Consider the following 24,749-nt stretch of genomic DNA (forward strand, 5'->3'; position numbering starts at 1 on the left):
CCTTCTTAGCAAGCCCCTGGCTCTCCTGTGGTCAGTTTCACTTCTGACATCTGGTCAAGTTCACAGCTTGGCCAGCTTCCTGTATGGCCATTTTTACTTTCCCTCTCTACAGTCTGGGGGCGAAGGGCCTCTACTCCTCCCCACCCCCACTTAAATGAGCTTCAGGGCTGTATATGTGAGCTTGCTGGATTCCTGATAAAGCCACCCCCCCGCCCCCGCCCCCAATTTCTTGGAGGAAAAAGTAGGAGAGGAATTCACTGAGTTAGAAATGATGCCCGGGGCCCCAGACATCCCACAGCCCCAACCAACTCAAACCACGGGGATTCCCAGAAAATCTCTTTGCACTATATATATTTTTTTCTCTTTGCTATTTAATGCTCATCACTTATGTTTTAGGTGTAGGTTTCAGGAGGGCCCAAGAAATGATTACACAGGATGCAAAGAGGAGGTGACAGGGAGGGTGACAGGGGGGGTCTGGAGCTCAGTCCCCAGCTGTAGGGTCAAAAGGGTTTAATCCCAGCCCAAAGGGAGGCAGGAGGGGCTCCAGAACCAACACATGCTAAAACATACTCGCGGCTCCCCACCCCCTCCCCTGCCGCTGGGGAGGAAAATAAATACATTCGGACTGTCCCACTCCCCAGGTGCTCAGGTGAGGGGCCAGCAGGTGGGGTCCCTCCTCTCATCGCAGATTAAGGTCGACGAAATGCCATCACGTGCAATGCTCCTAGTCCTTTACGCAGGGTTGGGAGAACCCTGGATGAGGGAGGGGTGGCGGTCCGAGCACACCTTGCCTGGGGCTCCTTCATGCTAAATATAGGGGGAGCCGCACTCATTCCAACAGCAAGCAAAACACAAAAGGCCAGGGAGGGGGTAAGACGTCAGTGAGACCTTGTGGTCCCTTTCTGGCTATGCTAAGGAAAACATTCCCTCACAGGGTCCTCCCGGTCCCACTGTGTCCCTTCTTGTATCCTAACCCCCACTGGCCCACTTTTCTTCACTGCAAGCTTCTGGGCCCAGCCAAACCCGTGCTTTGGAAAGGGGAGGATGGGGTGCATTCCTCCACGCACAGGCCCTTGGCAGACAGACGCCAGCTCAAGCCTCAGCGGTCGGTCGGTCCATGGCCCGCCAAACCTGGGGGCGAAGGAAGACCGCCCCAGCAGAGCTCAGCTCCCTCTCCTGCTTCTCTGGCAATGGTCCTGACAGAATTCAGTCTCGGCCCGAGAGAAAAAACTTGTGGAGAAAAGCAAAATGACCCATCCCCGGTGTGCATGTGCGCGTGCGCATGCGTACTCCTGTGCACACTCACAATGCGAAGTGGGGGGTCCTTAGTCCTTGACCCCTAGGGCTGATTCTAGGGGCCAGTGTTGGCTCCAGGTCTGTGCTAGGGCAGAGGGCACCAATATACTAAGGCCACTTCCCATGGATAAGCCTGAGTGGGAACAGGAAGAGGGAGGTGGAACCCCTTTCCCCAGCCCCAGACCTGACTCCATCAGGATGTCAGTGGGCCAGCTGAGGGCAGGCATCCATCTCCACAGGGGTTAGGGGCCTGGAGATGGTGGAGGCTGGAATGAACTTGGCGTCAAGACATTTCCCTGAAGGTCACCTGATCCCCCTCACCCAGCCTCAAGAAAAACCTAAGGTCCCTCATTTCAAGAGGATAGTGTCAGCCTGTATTTGACCTCACCATTGCTGGGTGCTTTGGGAAGTCTCTGCCTCTCTGGGCCTATGTGTAAAAGGAAGGGGGTGGACTGGCTTTCAAACCTGCTTCCAGCACAGACAGGACTCTCTGATCCTCTTCCTCTTAGGCCAGAAGGGAGGAGCAGGAGGGTTGGAGGGGTTTAGGCCACTAGAATGCTCCCTCGTTCCCCAAGTTCACAGTGTAGAGTCCATGGCTCTGGTTCCTTAGTACCTCTTTCTGAGTCTCTGGGGGCTTGTCACCACTGCCAATACCATCCCTGGCGTCAGACCCCCAGATAGGACACCTGCTAGGTGGGAGGGGCTGGCCCACCCAGCAGTGGGGAGAAGGAAGGAGAAGGCCCAAGATGGCGAGAGGCAGGGGTGGGGAGGCTCCCTTCTCTTGCTTGAGAGGGAATGTGATCAGAAGCGAGGGGGCCACACAGGAGCAGCGACAGGGCTGTGGTTTGGGGGCCTGGGCTCGAGGCCCTGCCCAGAGGAGCTCAGCTCTGCCAGGCTGGCCCACCCCAGGGGGGATGGGCTCCATGGGGGTTGGCTGGAGCATCCATCCTCAGAACGTGGGGGCAGGGCAGGGACTCCCTGGTGGGCTCACACAGGGGACGTGGCCGTGGACTCGCTGCACAGGCTCTCCGCAATGTCGGGTCGCTCGATGCGGTGCAGGGCATCCAAGAGGGCATCGAGCGTCGCGCTGTCCTGGGCGGCCCAGCTGGCAAGCAGGGCACGGACAGGGCAGGCCTCGTGGGTGAAGGAGTCTATGTGCTCAGGCTGGTAGCCCAGCTGGCCTGCCAGGTGCCTCCAGGTGTCCCCAGCAGAGCCGTTGAGCAGCTTCTCCACCTCCTCCCTTTTGGCTGGGGGCAGGCTGCTGTAGAGGCCTCCATCACCCTTGAGTGCTGCCAAGAACCCAGAGAAGTCAGGTCCTGCCCCCGCCCCCGCCCCAGTGGGCCCAAGACATTCTCACCACAATCTGGGGCAAGAGGCAGAGGGATGGCCAAGATGAGTTCGTTGAAGGAGGCAGGACCAGGTGGGGGCTGGGGGATGCTGACTCACCGTCCCTCCCTCACCCATAGCTCCCCTGCCCCCTACACCCCCCCACCCCGCAATTAACCAAAGTAGAGCCCAAGGCAGAGCAGGAGACGGGGCTCCTCAGCTCCAGACAACTGCAGCGAGTGTCCTGGAGTCCAGCTGTGGGCCACTAATTAGGGTACATACTTAACCACTTGTTCCCCAGAAGTCCAGGGCAGGAGGCTAATTGCAGCTACTTTGGGCAGTAATTAGCCCCCAGGGGGGATAATTAGCTTGATGAGTCTGAATGTTCAGCTAGTAAAAGCCTCCATTTCCCAAGATGCCCCGTTGGAAAAGACCTCTCTTTCCCATTCCCCTCTCCCAGCCTCTCCCAGCCTTCTACAAAGGCAGTTTAGCAGTTTAGCCAGCCCCTCCTATAGCTAATCTCCATCATGCCCGGTGTCCTGCCTCAGTTGCGCCTGCCCTGCCCTGACACTTACCAGGGCCTGAGGCCGTCTGCGTGTGGGGCTGCTGGTCATGCAGGCTCTGGCTGTCCACAGAGATGCCACTGTCACTGTGGAGTTTTTCTCCTTCAGGTGGGGGCGTCTGGTTCACAGGCCGGCTGTTAGCACCCTGCTTATTCTGCTTACAGCTGTTCCACCTGGAGCCAGGGAACAGGCCAGGTCTCAGAGTGAGTGGCTGGACTAGCCAGTGCAGCCAAGGTACCCTGATGTGTGGGGAGGGGCCTGGGGGGCATGGAAGGTCCCCACAGTGTCTTGTTGCCTTACATATCTATACCCCCTGCACACAGGAAAAGCTCCGTATGGGTAGGGGACATTTTGCAAGTGGGCAACAAACATTCAGGAATCCATGGGGCTCATAAACAACTTTCCAGAAATTCCACTTTTCCCAATCTACCCTTCTAAAATACTCCCACATGTGAGCAATGATATGTCCAAGGATCTCCTCTGCACTTATAAGCAATAACAAAAACCCGAAAACAAACCCAGTGTCCATCAGGAGGAAAATGACTAAACAATGTCCATCCAGATTATCGGATGTGTGGTTCCAAATGTCCAGATAATCTATGTCCCAAGGAAAGTTCTCCTGAGGAGGACGGAGTGAAAAAGTACCTCATAGACTACGAATAGTGTGATCCCCTGGGGCTTTTTTTTTTTTTTTTAATCAAAAACCCTATGTGTTTACATGCAATTTTAAGAAGTTTTTATATATATATTTATATAAACAAAATGCACAGAAAATGGTTGGGAAGGGTACATTCCAAACAGATTCCAGCGAAGAGAGGAGTAAGATTGGGGGAGATAATGGAGGCGGGGGTTACTCTTTGTTTTAGAACATACTGGTCTGGGGGTGGGGGTTGGGGTTGGGACGGAGCCCAGTGGGGAAAAGCTTGCTGAGCATGAGGGAGGTCCTGGGTTCCAACTCCAGTTCTATGAGGGAAAAAAAAAGATATTGGTCTTTTTTGCAGTTTTGTAAACAAACCTGAAAAAATGGAAAATAGGGCTGGGGTTGTAGCTCTGTGGCAAAGCGCTTGCCTAGTATGCATGGGGCAGGAATCAGGAATCAGGGTTTGATCCTCAGCACCACGTAAAAATTAACAAATAAAATAAAGGCATTCCGTCTATTTACAACTACAAAACAACATTTTTTAAAAATGGAAAATATATTTAATGCTTTCCAGGAGTCCTTGTTCATCCTAGGTTCCTGGATATGGGCCATAGGAGCCCAAGGGTGACATAAGAAAGGGAAGAGACACACACAGGCATACCCAGGTAGCTTTGGGGTGAGCGGGATTGAGAAATAAGGACACAAGCAGTTGGAGTTGAGGGGAGTCAGGGAAGGAAGGGAACAGCTTGGGAGTGGGGTGGGGGTGGTTGGAGCCAGGACAACACAGGGCATATTTTTTCCTCACCCTCCTGACCTACCATGTCCCGTAGTGGGACAGTGGTGGGTGAATAAGGGTGAGCCTGCTTTGGGGTTGAGCCAAAAGGGTTCACGTGCCAGCACCATGGTACATGCCTGTAATCCCAGCGATTTGGGAGGCTGAGAAAGGAGGATCATAAGTTTGAGGCCAGCCTCAGCATCTTAGCAAGGCCTTAAACAACTTAGCAAGACCCTGTCTCAAAAAAAAAAAAAAAAAAACCCTGGGGATGTGGCTCAATGGTTGAGCACACCTGAGTTCAATCCTCAGTTACCCCCCCCTCAAAAGGGTGTGTGTTTTCAGGTCAAGGAAAGGGAAAAGCCCTCCTTGAGGACAAATGTCCTTGCTTTCTGTCCCCTTGGTGCCCCTCTTACCTCTTGAAGGCAATATAGGCCACAAGACCCACAACCACAGCAGCTAGGATGGAGCAATAGACAGGGATGAGCTTGTCAGTGGTGCCTCGGGTCAACACGGGCTGAGAGCTGCCCATCACTGTGGTTGCCACATCTGCCACCGTGCTGGCTATGACGTCTTGTTCTGGAGGGACCTCGGGCTCCTGGGTGCTGGGGGCCATGCTGTCTGAGCCCTCCGGGGGCGGGGACCGTGTAATCCAACGACCAGGGATCTCTAGAGGAAAAGGGCGCAGGATGAAGGCCCTCTCCCCTCCAGACCCTTCCCCTCAGGTCTGGCCCACTCCATTGCTTCTTCCTGAGGTCTCACCCCCAGGTTCTGGGTGCTCGGGCACCAAGCTGTTGTGCTCCAGATTGGGAGCTGGGAGTTGTGCATGATGTCATGCTGGTGGAGGACAGCGAGAGCTACAAGCCAGGAGACCGGGATCCCTATCAGCTCTGTCCCTGGTGGGACCTCAATTTCCCCATCTAGAGTATGGGACTATTATTAGGAATGGTCTCTAAGCTCCCTTCCATCTTGGGCGGTGGACCTAGACCTCTATTCTGCCCCTCCTGAGCACCCTGTAGCCTGGTGTGGGGCAAACATGCAAAGATGCCTGAGCCATAGGGAAACCTCAAGCCGGCCCCAGAGTGTCTAGATGACCACAGCCCTAAGGAGGGACAAGGGCACTCAGGCCTGGTCAGAGAGTTGCACGTCCCAGAGGGGCACGCTCAGCTTCCTGTCTCTCAGGCCTGGACTGGGGGTGGAGTGCAGCTGGCTTGCTTCCCTCCTAGCAGCCCTTTGTCAGTGAGTAGCCTGATTCCTGCCCTGTTCCCATACCACCTGGCCCTGCCACCCAGGGAAGACTGTGTCAGATAGCCAGGACCCTCCTTGGCAGGAAGCAGGCGCTGGTAGATCGAGGCCTGCAAGGCAGGTACTGTCCACTGCTCTAGGGGAGAGAGACTGTGCCCAGCCACCCACTTAGGTCTTCTCATGCCAACTAGGTATTGCCAGCCTCCCTGGCAGGGGCCTTGGCACCTCCTGGCAACAGTGGGTGGGACTTTCCATTCTACCCCCCATCCAGGGGCCGTGCTAGGGGTTGTAGCTCTGAATGGCCTGGGGGTACTTGTCTGGGCGAAGGTACCTACCCCATCCATCCTCACTTCCCACGCCTGGGGCAGGGAACAAAAACAGACAGGGCATGCCAACAAGGTGAAAGCGAGGGCACCTGCTTCCCAGCTCAGCCCCTCCCAGCCCCCAGTGTGCCCACCCAAGTTGGAGTCTAAGCTGTCCGCCAGTCTTCTAGGCCTCCTAGGCTCAAGACCAAGATGCTTCAAAGGTCCTCATTTTCAGCACCTTCTCGGGGGTAAGGCCTCCAGATGTGAGTTTGGGATCCATTTGACTGGCAGTGGGGACAGGGTTGCCATCTGCTGCTCCACCCCACCCCTCCCCCACCCAGTCCTGGGAGTGGGTGGAGGGAGGAGGGGTGGGAAGTGGAGAAGACACAGCCCCTCTTCTGGGAGCCCCAGACAGGGTACTAGACTGGGGAGGGTCTTCTCATAACCTGTTAAGGGACTGGGCAGACTGGGTGGCAGCTGGAACCCAGAGGCTGCAGATCTAGCTCAGCTCGGATGGATACCCGGGACCCAGAGGCTGAAGGGGCATGGGTGGGGCTGGGGGGTGAACCAGGCCCTTACAGAGACAAGAGTAGCCGGGAGGGGGCAGTCAAGGGGCAGGCCAGGCTAAAGACAGAGCTGAATGCCTGGGGCCTTTCCCCTCACCTCTGGGGTCCCTCATGATGGGGGTGGGGGATGAGATCCAGATGTGGCCAGTCCACTAGCATTCTAACCCACAGAGCCCTTGGCAGGTCCTGACAGCCATTTCCGGAATTGAAGCTATCAGACTTGGGGGTGGAAGGAGGGACCAGGTTACCTCTTCCTAAACTTCACAGGGAGACTTCTGCCCTGAGGGTGGGTGAGTCACCTTGTTGATACCTGAAATGTCTAGGCAGGAAAGCGTGGTGTACTGGAGGGGAGGGGGTAACCCAGCCGAGAATCAAGTTCCATTTCCTGAAATGGACCCTCTGCCCTGGAGTTAACATTTAACCCTGTAGAGGCCGGAGCTGAAAGGGGGCCAGGACAGGGGTAAATACACCCCTCAGGGGTACCCGCTCCCTTCAAGGCTGGGAAAGCCAGATGGCATCTGGGAGGACGCTGTGAATGCCCCAAAAGGCAGAGCTCACTCCTCCTCCCACTGTCACCTTTCTTGGCTCTAACCGCACCCTGGACTATCCCCGCTGCTAGCCCAGACTTGCCCATGGAACTGTGCTGCCCAGTGGCCTGCTGCCTGGCTGCAGAAACGCTCCCTGCTCTGCCTGGAGCCAGCTGCCAGCTGCCTGTCTCCTGACCCCTGGCAGTCTCCACCAGAACTACCCTGGGGTCTCCACCCCAATCCTCCTTCACCTGCCTCCCTCATGAAGAAAGCTGCAAACACATTCCCTGCCTCTTCCCATTTTAACTGCTCAGTGAGAAGACTGAGGTCCTTCTCCACCCTCCTCCCTGGGGAGCTCACGAATCCCCGGCAGTCCTCCCAGAGTACTGGGTATGTCCGAGTCCTGGTCAGAATGGAGTCTCCCTGGGGCCAGGGTGCCCAGCTCCCATCTGACTGGGAATTCTGAAGTTGGGACTCTCCTCTGCCCCAGCTGGGAACTTGGTGCTGGGCCCCTGCCTGCCTCATCCAATGGATGGGAGCCCCAGCTAGCTCTCTCCCATCCAGCTGGAGGAGACACTGTGTTGCTGCTCAGAGTGAGGGCAACCTGAGGTTAGCTCTCTAGGGGAAGCAGCTTAATGGGTGCGTGGCCACAGGATGATGGAAACAATGTAAAGGCACTGCCAATCTCTCTTGGCAATGGAAAAGCCTCCCATCTCCCCCTGCGGTGAACGTTACCAACAAAACAGTTCTGCCCTGATTCCCAGGGTGCTTCCTCCTCCTATCTCCTTAAGGCCCCAGACCTGGCCAAGGCGGGCACACCCAGCTCCCCTCTGTTTGTACCCTACCTTGTCCACAGACTTCCACACCCCATGCCTGCCTCAGAACCCTTTTTTCTGCCACAGAACTCCTTCCTCCATGATCTTATTATTCTCTGTATTCAATCTCAACCTTCAGAAAACCGCCACAGGGACTGTTGGGTGCCCCCGGACACAATAAGATGAAGTGGGCCACCCTCACCAAGTGTTCCCTAACCTTCAGTGACCCTGGCAACCATAGGCCAGTGAGAAGACTGAGGTCCAGAGACAGGAGTGACCTCCCTGAGGTGTCAGGGTGAATTCTATCCCAGGTCCCAGAGCCAAAAGCCACCATGGACCTAGCCCAGGACTCACAGCCAAAGGGTCCCAACTCCAGTTTCCAGTTCAGAAAGCCTGCCTCAGCGTGGAACATGCCCTGTTTTGGACTCTGAAGGCGGTGGCCCCCTTCCAGCCACTGTCTGCTGCCCATCCAATTACTGGCCGGCAGCCACAGATGAATGAGGTCCCAGAACACGAGTTACAATGTAGTAACTGCGCCCTAGAAGATGAGAATGCTGGCTTTCCCAACACTGTGCCCAAAGAAGAAAATAGTGAAAGGGGTTCTGCGGTGAGATAGGATCGGAATCACCTCCTCCCTCAGGTCACAGGAGGGACTGAGGCTGGGGAGGGTGCCTGTTGGCTGGAGGTCACAAGCCTGCCCTAGAAGACCAGGCGGGGCCCCTCGCGACCTCCAGAGGGCGCCCTTCTCGAGACTCCCCCAGCACCACTCGCGACCTGCGCTCACCCTCGCACTCGGCGTCTGCCCAGCGCGTGCACTCGCGGACCTGGCGCTCGGTGTCCTCGCACACGGTGCAGGGCAGGCACGGGTCCACGTGGTTGGCCTCGTCGGAGTACGTGCCATCAGGGCACTCCTCGCACACGGTGTTCTGCTTGCCCTGGCAGGAGAACACGAGGCCCGAGCCCGCCTCGCAAACGCTGCACGCCTCGCAGAGGCCGGTGATCTCGTCCTGGTAGTAGCCATAGGCGCAGCGGCACACGGCGTCGTCGGCCTCCACGCACGGCGCCAACATGCTCTGCAGGCCCACGCACTCCGTGCACGGCTTGCACGGCTCGGTGGCACTCGCCACGTCGGAGAACGTCACACCTGAGGGTCGGGGGAACCGGAAGGGAAGCAATGGATACTAAACTTAGTCATCTGCTCTTTGGGCACTTGGGATGCAGGATCTGGAGTCCCTCCCTCTCCATCGCCGGCCAGGTGCTTAACTCTCTAGTTCTGAGTTCTTCCCTTTATCGATTCCCACCCTCTTCCCTAGAGACCCTGATCCTAGCCCTAGAAAGCTGGTGACAAGGACTGGGAAAAGGGCCAGGAGCCCCATCCTCCAGGGCTCAGAAGCGCTGGCCCTGAGGAGTCACCTGGTAACCCAGCTGGTGCCTGTAAATTCCTTGGCAAATCATCTTAGAGAGTTCTCAGCCCTGTATCTCTTCTTCCCAGCATGATTAAAGCATTATCTGAGCCTGGTTCCCACCCAGCCCTCCCCGCAGGCCAGAGTTAGGCTGTGAACCCAGCCCAAGCAGGACAGGCCTTCCACTGGGGAGCCTGTGCTTCAATTGCCCTTCCATCCCTCTCCGCAGGTGGGGGCTCAGGTGTGGCATGCTGGGAGTGACTAGGGTTAGACAGTGGAATTTCCCACCCATGCACGGGCTTGGTTCTTGAGGGTGGGGATGGCACTCTAAGCAAGAAAGTTCAAATACAGCAGGAGGGATTGGAGTTAAAAAGCAAGAAGGACTTGCCTATACGGTCCTCCACCCTTTTAGCTGGCGTAAAGGGAGGTTTCCAAACTCACTCTTGACTAACGCTCACTTAACAAATGGATGTGAGCTTCAGAATAAGAGGAGGTGGGGTGTGCCAGGATACTTGCCTCCTTGTGTGGGGGTAGGGGTGGAGCTGGGTGGAGAACTCTGTGCCAGTTTGAATCCAGGAGCACCTATCCTGATTCCAAGGGTAGGGAGAGCATAGATTGAGGAACCCAGAATCAGGGAGGGACAGAGTCCTCAGAATATGGAAGCAAAAGTAGAAAGGCTATGGGAGGGAAATGGGTACCCGCTGGAGGCCGGGTCTCAATATCACCCAAAGGCATCAAGAGACTGGGTGCAGCGCAGAATCATATCTTAGATCAGGGATGGGGACACAAGAAAAGAAAATCTGGAGAGAAGTGAAACAGACACTTTCACTTGGGACAGGAGAGAGAAGAATGGATGGAGGGAAAGAGTCAGTGGGGATATTTTAGTTTCCAATCAGTTCCCCCAGAGGAACCCTGTGTTTCTCTTCCTGGGAAGCAGGAAGATCTGATTCAAACTTGCTTCCTTCAGTTATTAGCTGTGTGACTCTGGGTGTTTTACTTAACCTCTCTGAGATTTTTTCTTTCTCTATAAAATAGGGAATAATATCTCCATGCAAAGGGTTGTAGTGAGGAATAAATGAAGCCCCATGGTAAAAGCACTTTATACATATAAGGGAGCCTATAAGGTTGGGTCCTGTGGGTGGGCAGTGATAAGTTCAGTGAATTTGGGTGGCAGGTAGCAGAAAGGACTTCTAACCTCAAGGCAGGATGTCCCATGTGTACACATAAGAGGGTCCTATCTGGCAGTAGGTGGGGGCAGGTTCTAGTCACACTGGAGAGGAGGAGGAGAGCCCTGCTCCTGGTAAAACACAGAAATCAGCAGAAAACTCCTGGGAGAGGGCTTTAGGTGGTGTGAAAAATGTGGTCTTTTTTGGCACAGCATGAAGGCAAGGGCTTAATAGGTTTCCTTGTAGAAACGTTTTGAGGGTAGAGGGAAAGTCCACTGGGGTTTCCATCCATAAAGTGGGCTTGTAAAGGCAGCCTGTTAACACAGCTGGAGGAGGCAGGGGGTGGAGGGAGGGGAAGAAGGGCCGGGAGGATGGGAAGGTTCCTGCAATGTCTCTGAACTGCCTGTGCTCCCTTCACAAAGACCCCGGACTTCCCGGTCCTGTCCCCACCTGACCTCTTCTGATCCCCTACAGAAGGAAGTGGGGTCCCATCCTAGGGGATGGGTCCAGAGAGGAGAGCCCTAGGCTGGTGTGTAGGCAATGAGAGAGAGGCAGACTTTGGCTGTTCTAGGACACCCATGTGACTAACCCTGCCCTGGAATGGAGACCCACTGTGTTTGACCAGGCTTAGGGAAGGTGCCAGATGGCAAGGTGGCAAAGCCTTCCCACCCAGGTCGGGTGTCCCTGTGCTGGGGATGGAACTTGAGGATCACAGAATTCATAAGCACAGTAATGGAAAGATAGTGTGTTCAGGGGAACACAGGAGTTGCCTGGAAGATAGACCAGGGGAGGTGGCATCCCAAGGTCAGACTAGCCAGCAGATGGCCTTAGAGGTCCCAGCTCTGTACCCTTGTTCCCAGGGAGTTTAAAAAGTAAGGGGAGGTCCCCTGCAGTGGCACATGCCTGTAATCCCAGTGGCTCAGGAGGCTGAGGCAGGAGGATTATGAGTTCAAAGCCAGCCTCAGCAACTTAGCAAGGCCCTAAATAACTTAGCAAGAACCTGTCTCTAAATAAAACATATATATATTAAAAAAAAAAAAAAGGCTGGGGATGTGGTTCAGTAATTAATGCCAAGAAGACAGGAGGATCTAATTGGCAGCAGATAGGAAATGGTCCTTGAGTCTGTGGGCCCAAGGCAGTCACTGAGCACAGGGGTATCCAATACAGACTCAGACTTCTGACTCAAAATGGCACAGAATTCAGACCCTGGACAAGACTAGGGCCAAGGGACCTAGACCCATTATCCCTCTGTCTCTCTCATCCAGCAGCCCCGGAAAAAAAGGTTCTCTTTCCTCCTGAGGGAAGTTCCAGGAAGGAATGGCCACAGTGCCCTACTCCCCTGCCCCCCCCCCCCAGGCCATCATTGGAGCCTCCAGCCCCCATCCCTGCTGCCTCAGGGAAGCTCTGCTTCCTTGGTCAAAGCTGGAGAAACATTGTGGGGGAGGGAGGCATCACACCTTCCCAGGATCCCCCAAGGTCAGTCTCCAGAGCAGCCAGGATTTGATCCTCCCCCCAACCCCCGTACATGGAGGGTAAGTTGCAGCCATTGATTCTGCAGTGCAGAAGTTATTTTTAGCTGGTCTTAGCATCAGCTTCTCTTGGATGCCTGGCCACACTCTTCTTCCAGCCTCTCTGCTTAGAAGCTGGGAAGGAACACCCCCCGGGGGTCCCCCACCAGGCCTCCCTCCTCCCTCAGTACATTTCCCTCACCCAGTCTCAGCATCTCCTCTCTGCTCTACAGTGGTGGGCAGGGGCCCCCACGAGGAGGCAGAGCGCTCAGACTCCCCTGGGTTGCTCTCCTGGCCACCACCCGTACTCACTGTCCAGGCAGGGCTCACACACAGTCTGGTTGGCTCCGCAGGGCTGGGCCACACCCTCCCCCACATTGCAGGCTTTGCAGCACTCGCCACTGTGGGTGTACAGGCCTGTGGGACATGGCTCCTGGGCACCTCCGAGGGACACCTAGGTTGGGGGAGATCAGAGGGTCAGAATGGCAAGAGAAAGGCGGGTGTCTTCCAAGGGGGGGATCAAACGGCCCCCTCCTAATGCTTTCTATTGGAACCACCTGGGCTGGGATGAGCTCACCAGGGAAGCATTAGGCACATCAAAGCTGGTGGGAAGGAAGGCAGTAGGGGACAACGCTCCCCTACAGGCTGCTGGAGTGTGAGGTCAGAGCCTGGGATAGGAACCTTCTGCAAAGTTCACTTTGGGGTTACAGCCCCACCTGGAATCCTAAAGACACACCACATGGGGAAGGTGGCTGGAGACTCAATGGAGGGCCTTCCGGTAGGGTGTCATGGATGACTGGACAGGTTGCAGCTTGCACAGAAACCCCAGCCATGGGGGTGGGGCAGGGGGAGCAGAGCTGAAATCTGGCCCAGACTCTACTTGCTAAGCTTCACACCTGCAAGGCTGCATTTACCCAGAGGAGGACCTTTTTCTAACAAAGGCTAGAAACACCTTCCTCAGGGTCTGAACTCCACATATTAAATATCAAAGGGGAGGTGTTTGAGCCCAAGAGCAGAAGCCAGAGGTCTAGGGTCTTGGGTTCAAATCCTAACTCTGTACTAGGGAGTTTTGGCCTGGCCGGATCTCCCTCTTGGAGTTATCATCTCTCCATAGATAGAGATGGTGACAGCTTGGTGCCAGGGCAAAGGACCAGCTGACGGGTAGGAGTCTGGCGCCAAGATACAGAGAAAAGGATGCCTGTCATCAATGAGACAGTGACTGCTCTCACCACCCAGCAGCCCTACCCCACCAGGGTTTGATTTCCAGCCAGCAGCCCTCCCCATCTCTATTCCTCCCATGTGACCACTGGGAACAGAGCTGGAACTAGGGGAAAGGGGAGTCAGATTCCTGCCACTGAAGCATCTTTGCTCATGGATGGAACAATTTAGCACTACACTCCCTAGGGGGAGGGGCTGCTGGAGGCTTGCTTTAAATTTCTGTTACTTTAAAACAAAATAAAAAAAGCAACTTATTCCAATAAAATTCCAAAGCCTGCTTTGCTGGCTCCAGACTGGGCAGCCTCCATTTGATGCTGAGAAGCATAGGCTCTTGGATCATGGGACCAGAGGGGAGCTTTACAAGGTCATTTGGGGCATTCCTCTGCTTCCGTGTTGGTCAGATCAAGGTCAAGAAACTCCATGACCTGCAGTCTTTTAAGACATCCTTTGGTCTCACAAGGGTTTGGTAGGAAAGGAAAGAGAAGAGGCAGAGGATGCACAAGCTAATCAGCCTAAGAGGTAGCCATGGTCCCCAGGAGTCTGGCAGTGAGGACACAGGCAGCAGAGAAGGGGACTCATGGGTGCTGCCACCATCTTTCCCCAGGTGTCAGCAGGGGAACAACTGCAGACCTGGAGTCTGGGGTAAGATGCAGGCTCCAGAACAGTCTGTTGTGATTTCATTTCATTGCTTAGGGCTCTGCTTAAATGTCACTTTCTTGAGGAAGAAATGGTTCCATTGGCCCCACACACCTCTCACATGAGGCAGAGCTGCCTTGCTCACTGTGACACTTCACAGACTCCTTTGCTAAACCACCGGCTTCAGGGGATAAGTTTATCCCAGTGCCTGACACAGCTCCTGGCACATTTATAGGTACCCAGTGTATATGTTTATGGAATATAAGAATATGAAAATATCATTTGACTTCAATTCACTAGCACTCGGGGGGAATTCTCAATGGCTGAGTCCCCTCAGGGTTAAGGTTTCTGCTGTAATCACCTGAAGTTTTTCATCCTCACAGTAGCAGCTGCACACTTCTTTGTGTCAGGAGCAAACCTTTATGGTTTCCCCAGGACTCGGGGACTTGATAGCTATTTACACCAGCAGTTATTCTAGGCTTTGGTGCCCATGATGCTCTTTGTGTTCTTTATCCCAAATTGCCACACTTTTGTCTTTTTGAGTTCCCCTGTCAGCTTTTTCATAGTTTTTTTTTTTCTTCCTATCTCTTCCCTTCCTGACAAGGTATCAATTGCACTCCTAGCAGCTACCAGGATGTGACCTGAAACAGCTCCTTCCCACAGGATCCTAACTTGTTAGGCCTAATTGAATTTGTAGAGTCCCTCCACAGGCCTGGGGGAAAAGGTGTGCAGGAGGAACTGAGCAGGGAAGGGCAGTTCTGTGAGCCAAATGTGTGAGCTGTAGGGCCTCCCTCCTCTGCTGTCTCCACGGCTCTGAATCCTAGCTTGTCACTTAGGGGCTTTGTGACAAGGGACAGGTTTTGAATTTCTCTGTGCCTCTGTTTCCACACCGTTTGGTAATCATGACAGCACCCGCCTCATGGGTTGCTGCAAGTAGGAAATGATGAGGTGTCAGTACACTTTGGGACCCCTCTTTTCTCTTTTTGAATGTCTTTCTTGCTGCCTTTTGTAGCCTCTGGCTGTGTTTCAGTTAATTGAGGCCAGTAGGGACCTGGGCTCTGGATAGCTGAGAGAGATCTGTCTATGGTACTTGTGGGTGGTGTGTTAGCTTAAGACAAGCCTTTCTTCCAAGAAGCCTGCTCTCCCTATACTTGGTACTCTCTGTCCTCTCAAGACTTTGGAATGGGCCGCGGGGGGGTGTGTGTGTGTACATAATTAGTGGTTATGTGTTTCCTGTGCTTGTTTTATGTTCCCTATATCATAAAATCCTAGATCTGCTACTTATAGCTCTGTGACTCTGGGTACATTACTTAATCTCCCTAATCTGGGCTTTCCTATCTAAAACACTGGGTTCATGACTACAGCACAGGGTTGCTGAAACATGCTGAAACAATGTATGCAAATATGTCTAGTATATGGTGGGAATTCAGTAAATGCTCCTTATCAAAGAAATAGCTTAGCCAAGCACATTGACACCTGCTTGTATTCCCAGTGGCTTGGGAGGCTGAGGCAAGAGGATTGTGAGTTCAAAGCCAGCCTCAGCAATTTAGTGAGGCCCTAAGCAACTCAGTGAGACCCTGTCTCTAAATAAAATATTAGAAAGGGCTGGGGATGTGGCTCAGTGGTTAATTGCCCCTAGGTTCAATCCCTGGTATCAAAAAAAAAAAAAAAAAAAAGAAAAGAAAAGAAAGAAAAGAAAAGAAAAAGAAAAAGGAAATTAAAAAAGAAACAAAAATCTTATTTTAGTGAGTTGAGTTGCTGACCCTAGGCAGGACACAGTAGGTGGGGGTGTTTCCCAAGCAGGGTGGGGGTGACTAGAGCTAAGACCACGTGCTCCAAAGTCAGATCCAAAATGATTGATTAAAATGACGGACACATTTGTCTGCAATTTGTTTTATGACCCTTATTCATTTCAGAGTTGATGGAAAGATTTACCATTATCCAGAATGTATACAACCTTTCATTTCTGCCATTTCAGGGCATTTTTTTAAAAAAGATTTATTTCTTAGTTCTAGGTGGACACAATGTCTTTACTTTATATTTATGTGGTGCTGAGGATCGAACCCAGTGCCTCATGCATGCTAGGTGAGCACTCTACCACTGAGCCACAACCCCAGTCCCCATGTCAGGGCTTTTGATAACTAAGTTGGAAGTGCCCTTAGATGAATTGGCTTTTAAGAACCTTAATTTTAAAAATTGGATTAAGAGGAAACACAAGAAAACTGTTAAAAGTATATGCATGCCACACCTGTCATCCCAATGGCTGAGACAGGAGGATCGCAAGTTCAAAGTGAGCCTCAGCAAATTTGCTAAGGCTCTAAGCAACTCAGTGAGACCCTGTCTCTAAATAAAATACAAAATAGGGCTGGGGATATGGCTCAGTGTTTGAGTTTCCCTGAGTTAAAAAAAAAAAAAAAAAGTATATGGATGCTTCCTTGTGGTCAGTCCTAATCACCCAAGAGCTCCGCAGTCTAGTGGAGCATAGCTGCTGCCAGGTCTGGGAGAGGTTTTCAATATCTGGAGGTTCTGTAGAAGGGAGGCTCTGGCAGATGCCCCTCATCCTCTGTGCTAGTGGTTGAGCTGTGGGTGGTAGATAAGAGTTAATGGCCTAGGATGACGCTGTGCGGAGACTTGAGGGGGCAGGAGTGCTGCGTGGGGCTCTAAATTCGTGGCACTAAAGACTTAGAGGCTCTCCTCACTAACTGGGGGAGCCTGGTCTCGCCTGAAAGTCTGAGAGGTTCTGCTACCTCAACTGTAAAACGGAAACGACCAAATGTACCTTGCTGGCACCTTCTAAGGATTGAATAACGTAGGACAAAGTATCCAGGGCAGTGCGAGGCACGTAGTAGGCACTCAACACATTTTATTATCCCCACCTCCCCACCTGGACCACTAGGGAGGAAGGAGGCGCTTGAGCCAGACTGGGCTGGCACAGAGGGGTTGGCGTTATTTCTCTCCCAGAGTCGCCTCGCCACCCACCCTCCACCCGAGCCGGGTTACTCACGCCCGCTCATTTGCTGCGCTCCTTGCTGCATCCCTATTAGGCACATTAGCCAGCCCAGCGTCTCCAGTTACAGACGTCTGAATGACAAAGTGCCTCCATTACCGGCGCGGCCGGCCAGCAGACCCGCCGGGACGCGCTCTGGTTTCAGCACTCTCGCCACGGCCCAGGAAGAAACTCGGCTGGCCGCGGTGCGCAGAGCCCGCCCATACACAGCAGCCCGGCGTGGAGGCCAAGGAGACAGCCGCCGGGCCGCAGGTCCTGCGCGTGGTCCACCTTCTCAAGCCCCCAGGACTCCAGCTCCCCTCCCTCTGCGCCTCTTCTTTCCACCAGGGCACTTTCTCCAGCCCGGGTTCACATCCTGCGCCCTCACCCTTCGGAGATCCAGACTACAGGCCGCCCCAGTCCTTCCTCCCTGCCTTTCCACCTGCCGTCCCCGCCTTCGGACAAGAAACACAGCGGCGTTAGTCAGCAAAAGCGCCTACAGTCACTCCCTCATCCCCAGACAAAGCCACAGGTACTGACAGCTCCAGGTAACTGGGGCTGAGCTTTAGGAATAGGGCCAGAGCTGGAAGAGCATCTCTGTCCACCCACTACCACATTCCACCGCCTGGGATGGTGTCAACCCTACCCAGCCATGAAACTCAGCTCTTAGGCAGAGCTGGGACTTCGGGCTGCCTCCTGAGAGGTGGGGGTATCAGGCGAAGAGGAGTCCAGCCATGACTCTAACCCAACTTCCTTTGAGATCTTGGTCAAGTCGTTTAAAGTCTCAGAGCCTCAGCCTCAGTAAAATGGGCACTTGGAGGTACAAGTGCTCAGATAAAAGATGAAGGTGGCAGGGAGAGTGAGGAAGACACTTTGATTGCCAACCTTCCAGGGCATTCAGTTCATGGCTACGCACCCTGTCACATCTCCTGAAGATCTTGTTAGAACTACCCTGAGGGCTCAGGTGCTCCTGAGGAGAAGTTGACAACCTTTGCCAAGTCAACGCCTCCAGACACAGTCGTCGGAGTCCCCCTCCTTGTTAGCGGCTCAGCGGTATCCAAAGCTGCGCAGGGCGCTGTTAGGATCCCGATCCAGCTGTGCTCAAGAACCCAAGAAACCAGGTGGGCGCGGCGCTGTAGTCTTGTAACTTAATGGAAATAGGGGTGCGGTGCGCAGCCCTAGGCGCGCTCACAGCTGCGGATGTCAATCCCCCGCCCCGCAGTGCCCCCTGCGGGCCACCTCCTGTCTGCGCAGCTGGGAACTGCGCGCTCCGGGACCGTCACCGCCTTGTGCTTCCCAGCACTCCGCACCCCAAGATGTGACCGCGGCCAGACCGCGGATAGATAAGGGGGATTACCTCTCCATCCCACCCAGTCCGGCACGCTGCTTCAAACTGCCTACGCGGTCGTCGGAGTCCGCCGGCTGCAGGGGAACGCGGGGAGCGGGATTGCCCAGACGCAGTGGGCGCTCCCTTCCCAGCCCAGGATACCCAGCCGCAATTCCCGTACTGGGCGAGGCCGCGGGAAAGAGCGCTGGAACACGCGGGAAATGTTCGTGCCTCTGCTCTTTTTCTTCCCACTGTCCGTCAGTGGGAAGGCAGCCCGCGACCACTTTAGAGTCCGTGCTCGCTTCTCCCTCCGATTTCCTTTTTGCTTCCATCTCTCTACCTCTCTTTTCGCTGTCCTTTTTCTGCTCTCCTCGATTCACTTCTATTCCTTCTTCAAACCCCTCTCCCGCTCCGCGAACCTCTCCTTCCGACGCCCCTCCCCCCCATTGTCTGGCCGGTCCCCATTGTCCATTCCCTGTCCCCTCTGCTTCCAGTCCCTCTAACCTCCTCCCCCATTGTTCCATCCCTTCGTCTCCGGTCCCCGCCCCAGCCCCGCTCGCCCCTCACATCTCTAGTCCCCGTCTCACTACCCCTCCTCTCGCCTTGGTTTGGTCGCACGACTCCCCAGAGACCTTGATGCCGAGGCGGAAAGACCCTCGGGATCCCAGCATTCAAGTGACTTCTTCCAAAGAACCCAGACATCCGAGAGCCCCATGACTTCCTCCTGAGAGACCCCTCCCAGCTCCCTCAACACCCCCCACACACACACCGCCCACGGTACCCGAGGACCGGCATCCGTGCGCGGGTCTTGCCCTGGGACTCAGGGTCGCCTCTACACTCAGAAGCCATGGGTCCCGGCTTCGGAGCTCCTCCCCCGCCTCCCACTCCCAGCATCTGGGACTCTAAGGTTCTGTTCTGTATCCTGGGTGGTGGCGCATGGCTCCCCTTGGGGTTCCGATGCGGGGAAAGGGAGTTGGCTTCCCTCCGACGCACTCACCCCTAGGAGCAGCAGCAGCAGCAGACGCGGCCAGTCCATGGTGCGGCCGGCAGCACCTGCCTCCATCACCGCCTTTCGGCGGCAGCGCTAGGCTAGCAGCTCAGTTCGCGCTAGCGGATAGGGCTGAGCTGAGCTGCGCTGCGCTCCTGGGCCCGCCGCCTGCCGGAGCTGGACGAGGCTCTACTCGCTCTGGCTGCGAGCGGGAGCCGCTTGGTGAAGCCAATGCCGCGGCCCCGCCTCCTCCCCGCCCAGCCCGCCCACCCCCGGAACCGCGCCCGCCCGCCCAGCAGCCTCCGGGTGGGGAGCCTAGAGGAGGGGAGGGGAGGCTTGCGGAGAACCGCGCCCGCGAGCCCCGCTGCTGCTTCTCCGCGCCCCGGCCCACTTCACCCGGGCGTTCAGTGCCGGGGGTGGGCTACTGAGCATGGGTCTCGGACTCTGTGGGCCCAGGGGCCAGGGCGTCCCCAGTGCGGCTCACATTCCTCTCCCTCTGGCTGCGGCCCGCCACAGGGTTCACTCTCTTACACGTCTCTCCATCTCTGACTTCAGTTTATTCCCGGGTGCCTGGTTCCCTACACAGCCGTCATCAGCAAGAATGTCCACTGACCTCCCTGCCCTTCACATCCAGGTCCACTCTCTACCACGCCCCTCCCATCCCCTTCCCAGGGCAGGGATCTCTGGGCAAAGGCCAAGAGGGAGGGAGGGATGCAGGTGGCCTGACCAGATGATGCGGGGACATTCAAGCTGGAGTCCATCCCAACATCATTTGAATTCTCAAATGATGGGTTTGAAGGGGTCACAGGTGTGCACACAAAATCCAGCAGTATGCACACACTCTCATGCTCACCTGCATATGTGCTATGCACTCACATATGCCCACACTATCCTCATGCACACCTGTAAACCTGCATGTCCTTCATGGGCACCTCCACAGGCATACAGATATGCACGTGTGATGTGTCATTCACATATCTACACACATGTGCACATGTCACATCCACATGAGGTCTCACGTGTACAGTCACATAAGTACACATACATTCATAAACACACCTATACATAATAAACAAATAGATGTATTCTCAATAACAGTCTTCACTAGACTGTTTCCAAGAGTTTTATAAGCTTCCTGTGGGCAGGAACTGTCTTCTTATCTGAAAGCCTGGTACACAGTAGGTGTTCAGTAGTGTTGTGTAGAATGGAATCAATGGGAAAGTGGTTGAATGCATTTATGTCCATGTGCTATGTAGGTATCCCTAGCATTACCCTTGTAATGCTCTAGAAATCTTGGTAGGTTAAATGACATGTCCAGCCAACCTAGTGAGTGTGCCACCAATCTTTTGTGGAAAGCACCCTACCCCCAGAAAGGCACCCTTTGCCTGTTCCCACCCTTTCCTGGTTCTGCCATCAAGGCCCTGAAGCACAGAGCTGGTGGGGTAGGGGGTTTGCAAAGCCCCTACCAAATGATAGAACAAGGGGAAGACCAAGAGCATTTGCAAAGTGGGCCTGCTAGCCATTGGGAGGTGACTTCCTAGATCAGCGGAAGCTATTCATCCACAGGGCCAGGAAGCAGGACTCTGTCTCTTGAATTTTCCATGTGTAACCAGTGAAGTTGAAGGGAAAACACAGGTAGACATCGTTGTGGCTTTGAACGTTCATGTTCACAAGCCGCCATGGCTGGGCAAAAGAGGCCAGGCAGTGAGCACCTCTTCAGAAGTCTCTGAGGATGCCCTCCTCCCGGATGGGGAACTCTTCTAAATGTCTCCTCCTCCCACTGCTTTTATGGACCTGCTTTCCTCTCAGCTGAGTTCATGGAAGGCAGGAAGGGGCAACATTAGTACTAACAGCAGCATTAAGCTGCTTACTACCATGGGTATTGACAGTGTGGCATTAATTTAAATACTCCTGTTATTAATTTATGATCCCAGTTACTATTATTGCCAAGGTTATCCATCTCAACACAATTTAATATGACCCACACCACTATGGCTGGGCCTGGGTTATTAATAATTTCCATGGTCTTGATCATTTAAGCTTTACTTGAACAATTACAAACAGCAATTGTTACTATTATTAGCAATATTTCTATGATTAAGCCAGAGCATAAGACTGAGATGTACTGTTGAGCACTGGTGGGGAGAGTGGCTGGGAAGTGTGTCGAGGAAAGAGCCCTACATTGGAGACCCACAGGCCTCCATAACTTATCCCTGTGTGGTCGTAGGCAGGTGATATCATCTCTCTGGCCTCAGTTTTCTCATCTAGGAGATGAGGATCGTGAAATGGGATGGTAGGCGTCAAATGAGGTAATATAGTGTTCATCGTGGAAGTGACTCAATCCCTTCTTCATTCCACGTGCATGTATTGAGCACCTACTATAGGCCCCGCAATCTTCTAGACACTGGGGATTTAGTGGTGATGAAAAGCAGCTGCCCACGTGGAGCTGATGTCCTGGTGTGTTATTTAATGTGAGGGTTATTTTTAATGGGGCACTTTGTCTTGATTGTAGCATAGCTGTGATCAGGATATGCTTTTTCTGGGACACCCATGTCACCATGACCATGACCTCCTATACTGAAACCAGCATCTCTATGACAACCGTCATCATAATTACTATCATTACTACCACTGTCACCATCACAGTCACCTATATCAACCCCTGCCCCTCCATGGCCACCACCACCCACAATTGCGATGACCATGAGTGCCATCAACATCATCACAACCACCTACCTACACCTACCCCAGCACCACTATGACTACTATCACCGTGCCACCACCCTCAGCATCACTACCAGAATCACCCCAACTACTACTACAACTGCTATGACCATGGTCATACCGTCACTACTCTGACACTTGATCGTTAGTTACTACCATCACCACAATCACCGCCATAATGATGACGACACCTGTTTCCTACATCTGCACCGCCACAAACTACAGGGATTCCTGTTTCTAATGAAAACTGGATGTTTTGGCTCATCCCTTTTCTTGGGATGCATGTTGGAGCCTCACGGAGCCACTGCCTGACGGAGCCTGACTCCCCAGTGTCACGACTTCTGGCTCCAAACAAGTAGTTTTCAAAAATGTCTCCTCTGGCCCAACAAAGGACCCTCTCCTCAGCTCTTTCCCCCCTAATCTTCAGCTTTTGCAGCCACAACTAAGGGATAGGGCAGAGCAAGCAGCCTCTTAGGAGGTAACCAGCAAGTGGGACCAGGCAGGAACACCAAGGGAGCCTAGTTTCCCTGGAGGGTCCCCCAGAACAGACTCCTATAACAGAGCTGCACACAGAGAGGCCCTCTCTCCCCACAAGGGCCCCTCAGTCTTCCTGGACCCACAGGGGCTTTAAGGGAAAAGGGAAGAGAATATCCATGCAGTTCAGCAGGGAGCTGGGAGGGGTCGTGGTGGGTTAGACTACAGCAGTTCAAGTAGGAGGCACAACACCTTCCCTATTCTGCATACCCCACTGTCACCCTGGTACTCCAGGAAGGGAAGCTCCCTAACTCACACTCCCTCTCCTCCCCTTCCATTCCAGCCTCCTCACCTCAGTCCCTAGGCAATGCACAGCTTGCAGCTCCCTGTGCCTGTCACATGTCCCCAGCAGCAACTGGAGAACCAGCCTGCAGCTGCAACCACTTTCCAAGCAGAAATGGAGAAGAGACAAGAGAACTCCTACTTCTAGACCATTCTGTGAGCACAAGATTCACACAACTATCTCCCTCGTCCCCACTGCAATTCCACAAAGGCAGCATTGGGGTCACCATTTTACAGATGAGGAGACTGAGACTTGAAGAGGTTTGCCATCTGCCCAGAAGGAAAACATGGTCCCTGCTTCTGCTGCTGCCCCACTCTTCTATGCATGGCCCTCCAGTGTCCCTTCTCACCAGCACCCCACCATTCCCAAGTGACTCCTGCCCTCCACCCCAGCTCCTTTAGCCTTCTCCCCACTGGACCATGAGCAGTCACTGTGTGGGTCAGGAGAGAGAGAAGCTCATCTCAGAGGGACTGAGCTCCGCCTCCAGCTGCCACTCACAGGTTCCCTTGCACTTGGGGGCCTGGTGGGATGGGTGGAAGCAAGGCAGGAGACTGATCTTTGCCAGCTCTCCCTTCTCCTGCCTTGAGGGGATCACTACTGTCCCCCAATTCCCATGTCCAACCAGAGAGGGAGTGAAGGGAGGGGGGTAAGGTGACAAGGATTTCTAAGGGAGAATAAGAGGGAGAGGGACAGAGGAAGTGCTGGGCCTCCCCAGCTGCCTTCCATCTGCCCTGGGCAGGCGGCCAGGCAAGGTAAGTGAAACCCACTCCCCCTGTCCTCCCCATGAGGAGCCTGCTTGGTGGCTTTGAAGCATGATGCAGAGATTGCTCTGAGCTGCCTCCTTCTGGGCTATAAGGCAGAGGCAGATGTCCAATGAGTGGCCGCGGAGGGGCCAGGGTTGGTTTGGGATCAGCAGGTTTAATTCTGGAGCTGAATTAGTAGTGAGAGGGGTGGGAGGAGTTAGCAATTTTGGAGTTCAGTTAACTTAACTTGAGTGTCAAAGTGGGCCAACTGCGCAGTGCGCTTCTGCACTGTCTGCTCCAGTCTCAGGCCAGTGCCACCTTCCTAGGTCCATTCTGTCCCGCAAGGAGCCCATCCAACCCACATTCCTCGACAACATGTCCTATGTCCATCCTGAAGCTTGCATAACGTACGCCCCCCTGAAATTGACCTCTCTCTTCCAGTGTCATAACAGTAGAATAAGTCAAGGTCTTCCCCTCTACCATTTTTCCTTCAAAGGCCACCTCCTGCCTCCTGCTGTACCCCTGCATACTGCAAAGGAACAGCAAGATCTGATTGAGTCACTCAAATATAGGTGAGAGGGATTCAATTTTCCCCAGACTTGAAGAGGGGGTACCTAGAGTGGGCAGTGCTATCCTGAGGCCTTGAATAGAAAGTTCCAGGGCTTGTGGTAAGGGCACAGGGAAGGGATACAGGGGCCTTGTGGCCCAGACACTCTTTCTTCTCTGAGCACTCATTTCTTCAATAACAGCCCTCTACTAGGGTGTTCCTCCCAACTCTCACCTCTGATCCTTCCCAGCCCCTGAGATCACAGGGTTGCTCCGGAGTTCTGAAGGATTCAGTCCTCTTCCTCGCTTTTTTCCCTACATTCAAGGGCAGGTAAGATGTTTTAAAGACAAACTAGGACTGCCTCATGGTGGAGTCAGCAAGTGGGAAGGTAAGAGGATGAACCATTGGAAAACTCAGCCTTCCATTTATTTGCTATATGGCTTTGGGCTCGGCCCTTCCTTGCCCTGGGCCTCAGTTCCTCATCCATAAAATGGGCCTAAGGTAGGAGCTTCACAGAATAATTCTGAAGAATCAAGTGAGCATTGAGTACAAACGTGTTTTGAAAGTCAGGGAAGCTGGAGAGATGTCAATTAGTCTCATTGTGTTAGATGCTATTACTGATTGGCGGCTT

The 24,749-nt window shown here is 54.0% G+C and overlaps 1 protein-coding gene across 1 annotated transcript; it reads right to left on the reverse strand.

Annotated features, from left to right (window-relative positions):
* Positions 1–391: 391 nt before the first annotated feature.
* Positions 392–19,439, reverse strand: Ngfr (nerve growth factor receptor). Its single transcript, XM_027924814.2, has 6 exons — positions 19,297–19,439; positions 12,445–12,586; positions 8,840–9,199; positions 5,014–5,266; positions 3,198–3,358; positions 392–2,585 (listed from the first exon to the last, which is right to left on the reverse strand). The coding sequence occupies exons 1-6, from the start codon at positions 19,360–19,362 to the stop codon at positions 2,284–2,286; spliced, it is 1,284 nt and encodes a 427-aa protein (XP_027780615.2). The 5' UTR covers positions 19,363–19,439; the 3' UTR covers positions 392–2,283.
* Between the last annotated feature and the right edge of the window lie 5,310 nt (positions 19,440–24,749).

This window comes from Marmota flaviventris, chromosome 17 (assembly GCF_047511675.1).
Source record: "Marmota flaviventris isolate mMarFla1 chromosome 17, mMarFla1.hap1, whole genome shotgun sequence".
NCBI lineage: Eukaryota > Metazoa > Chordata > Mammalia > Rodentia > Sciuridae > Marmota > Marmota flaviventris.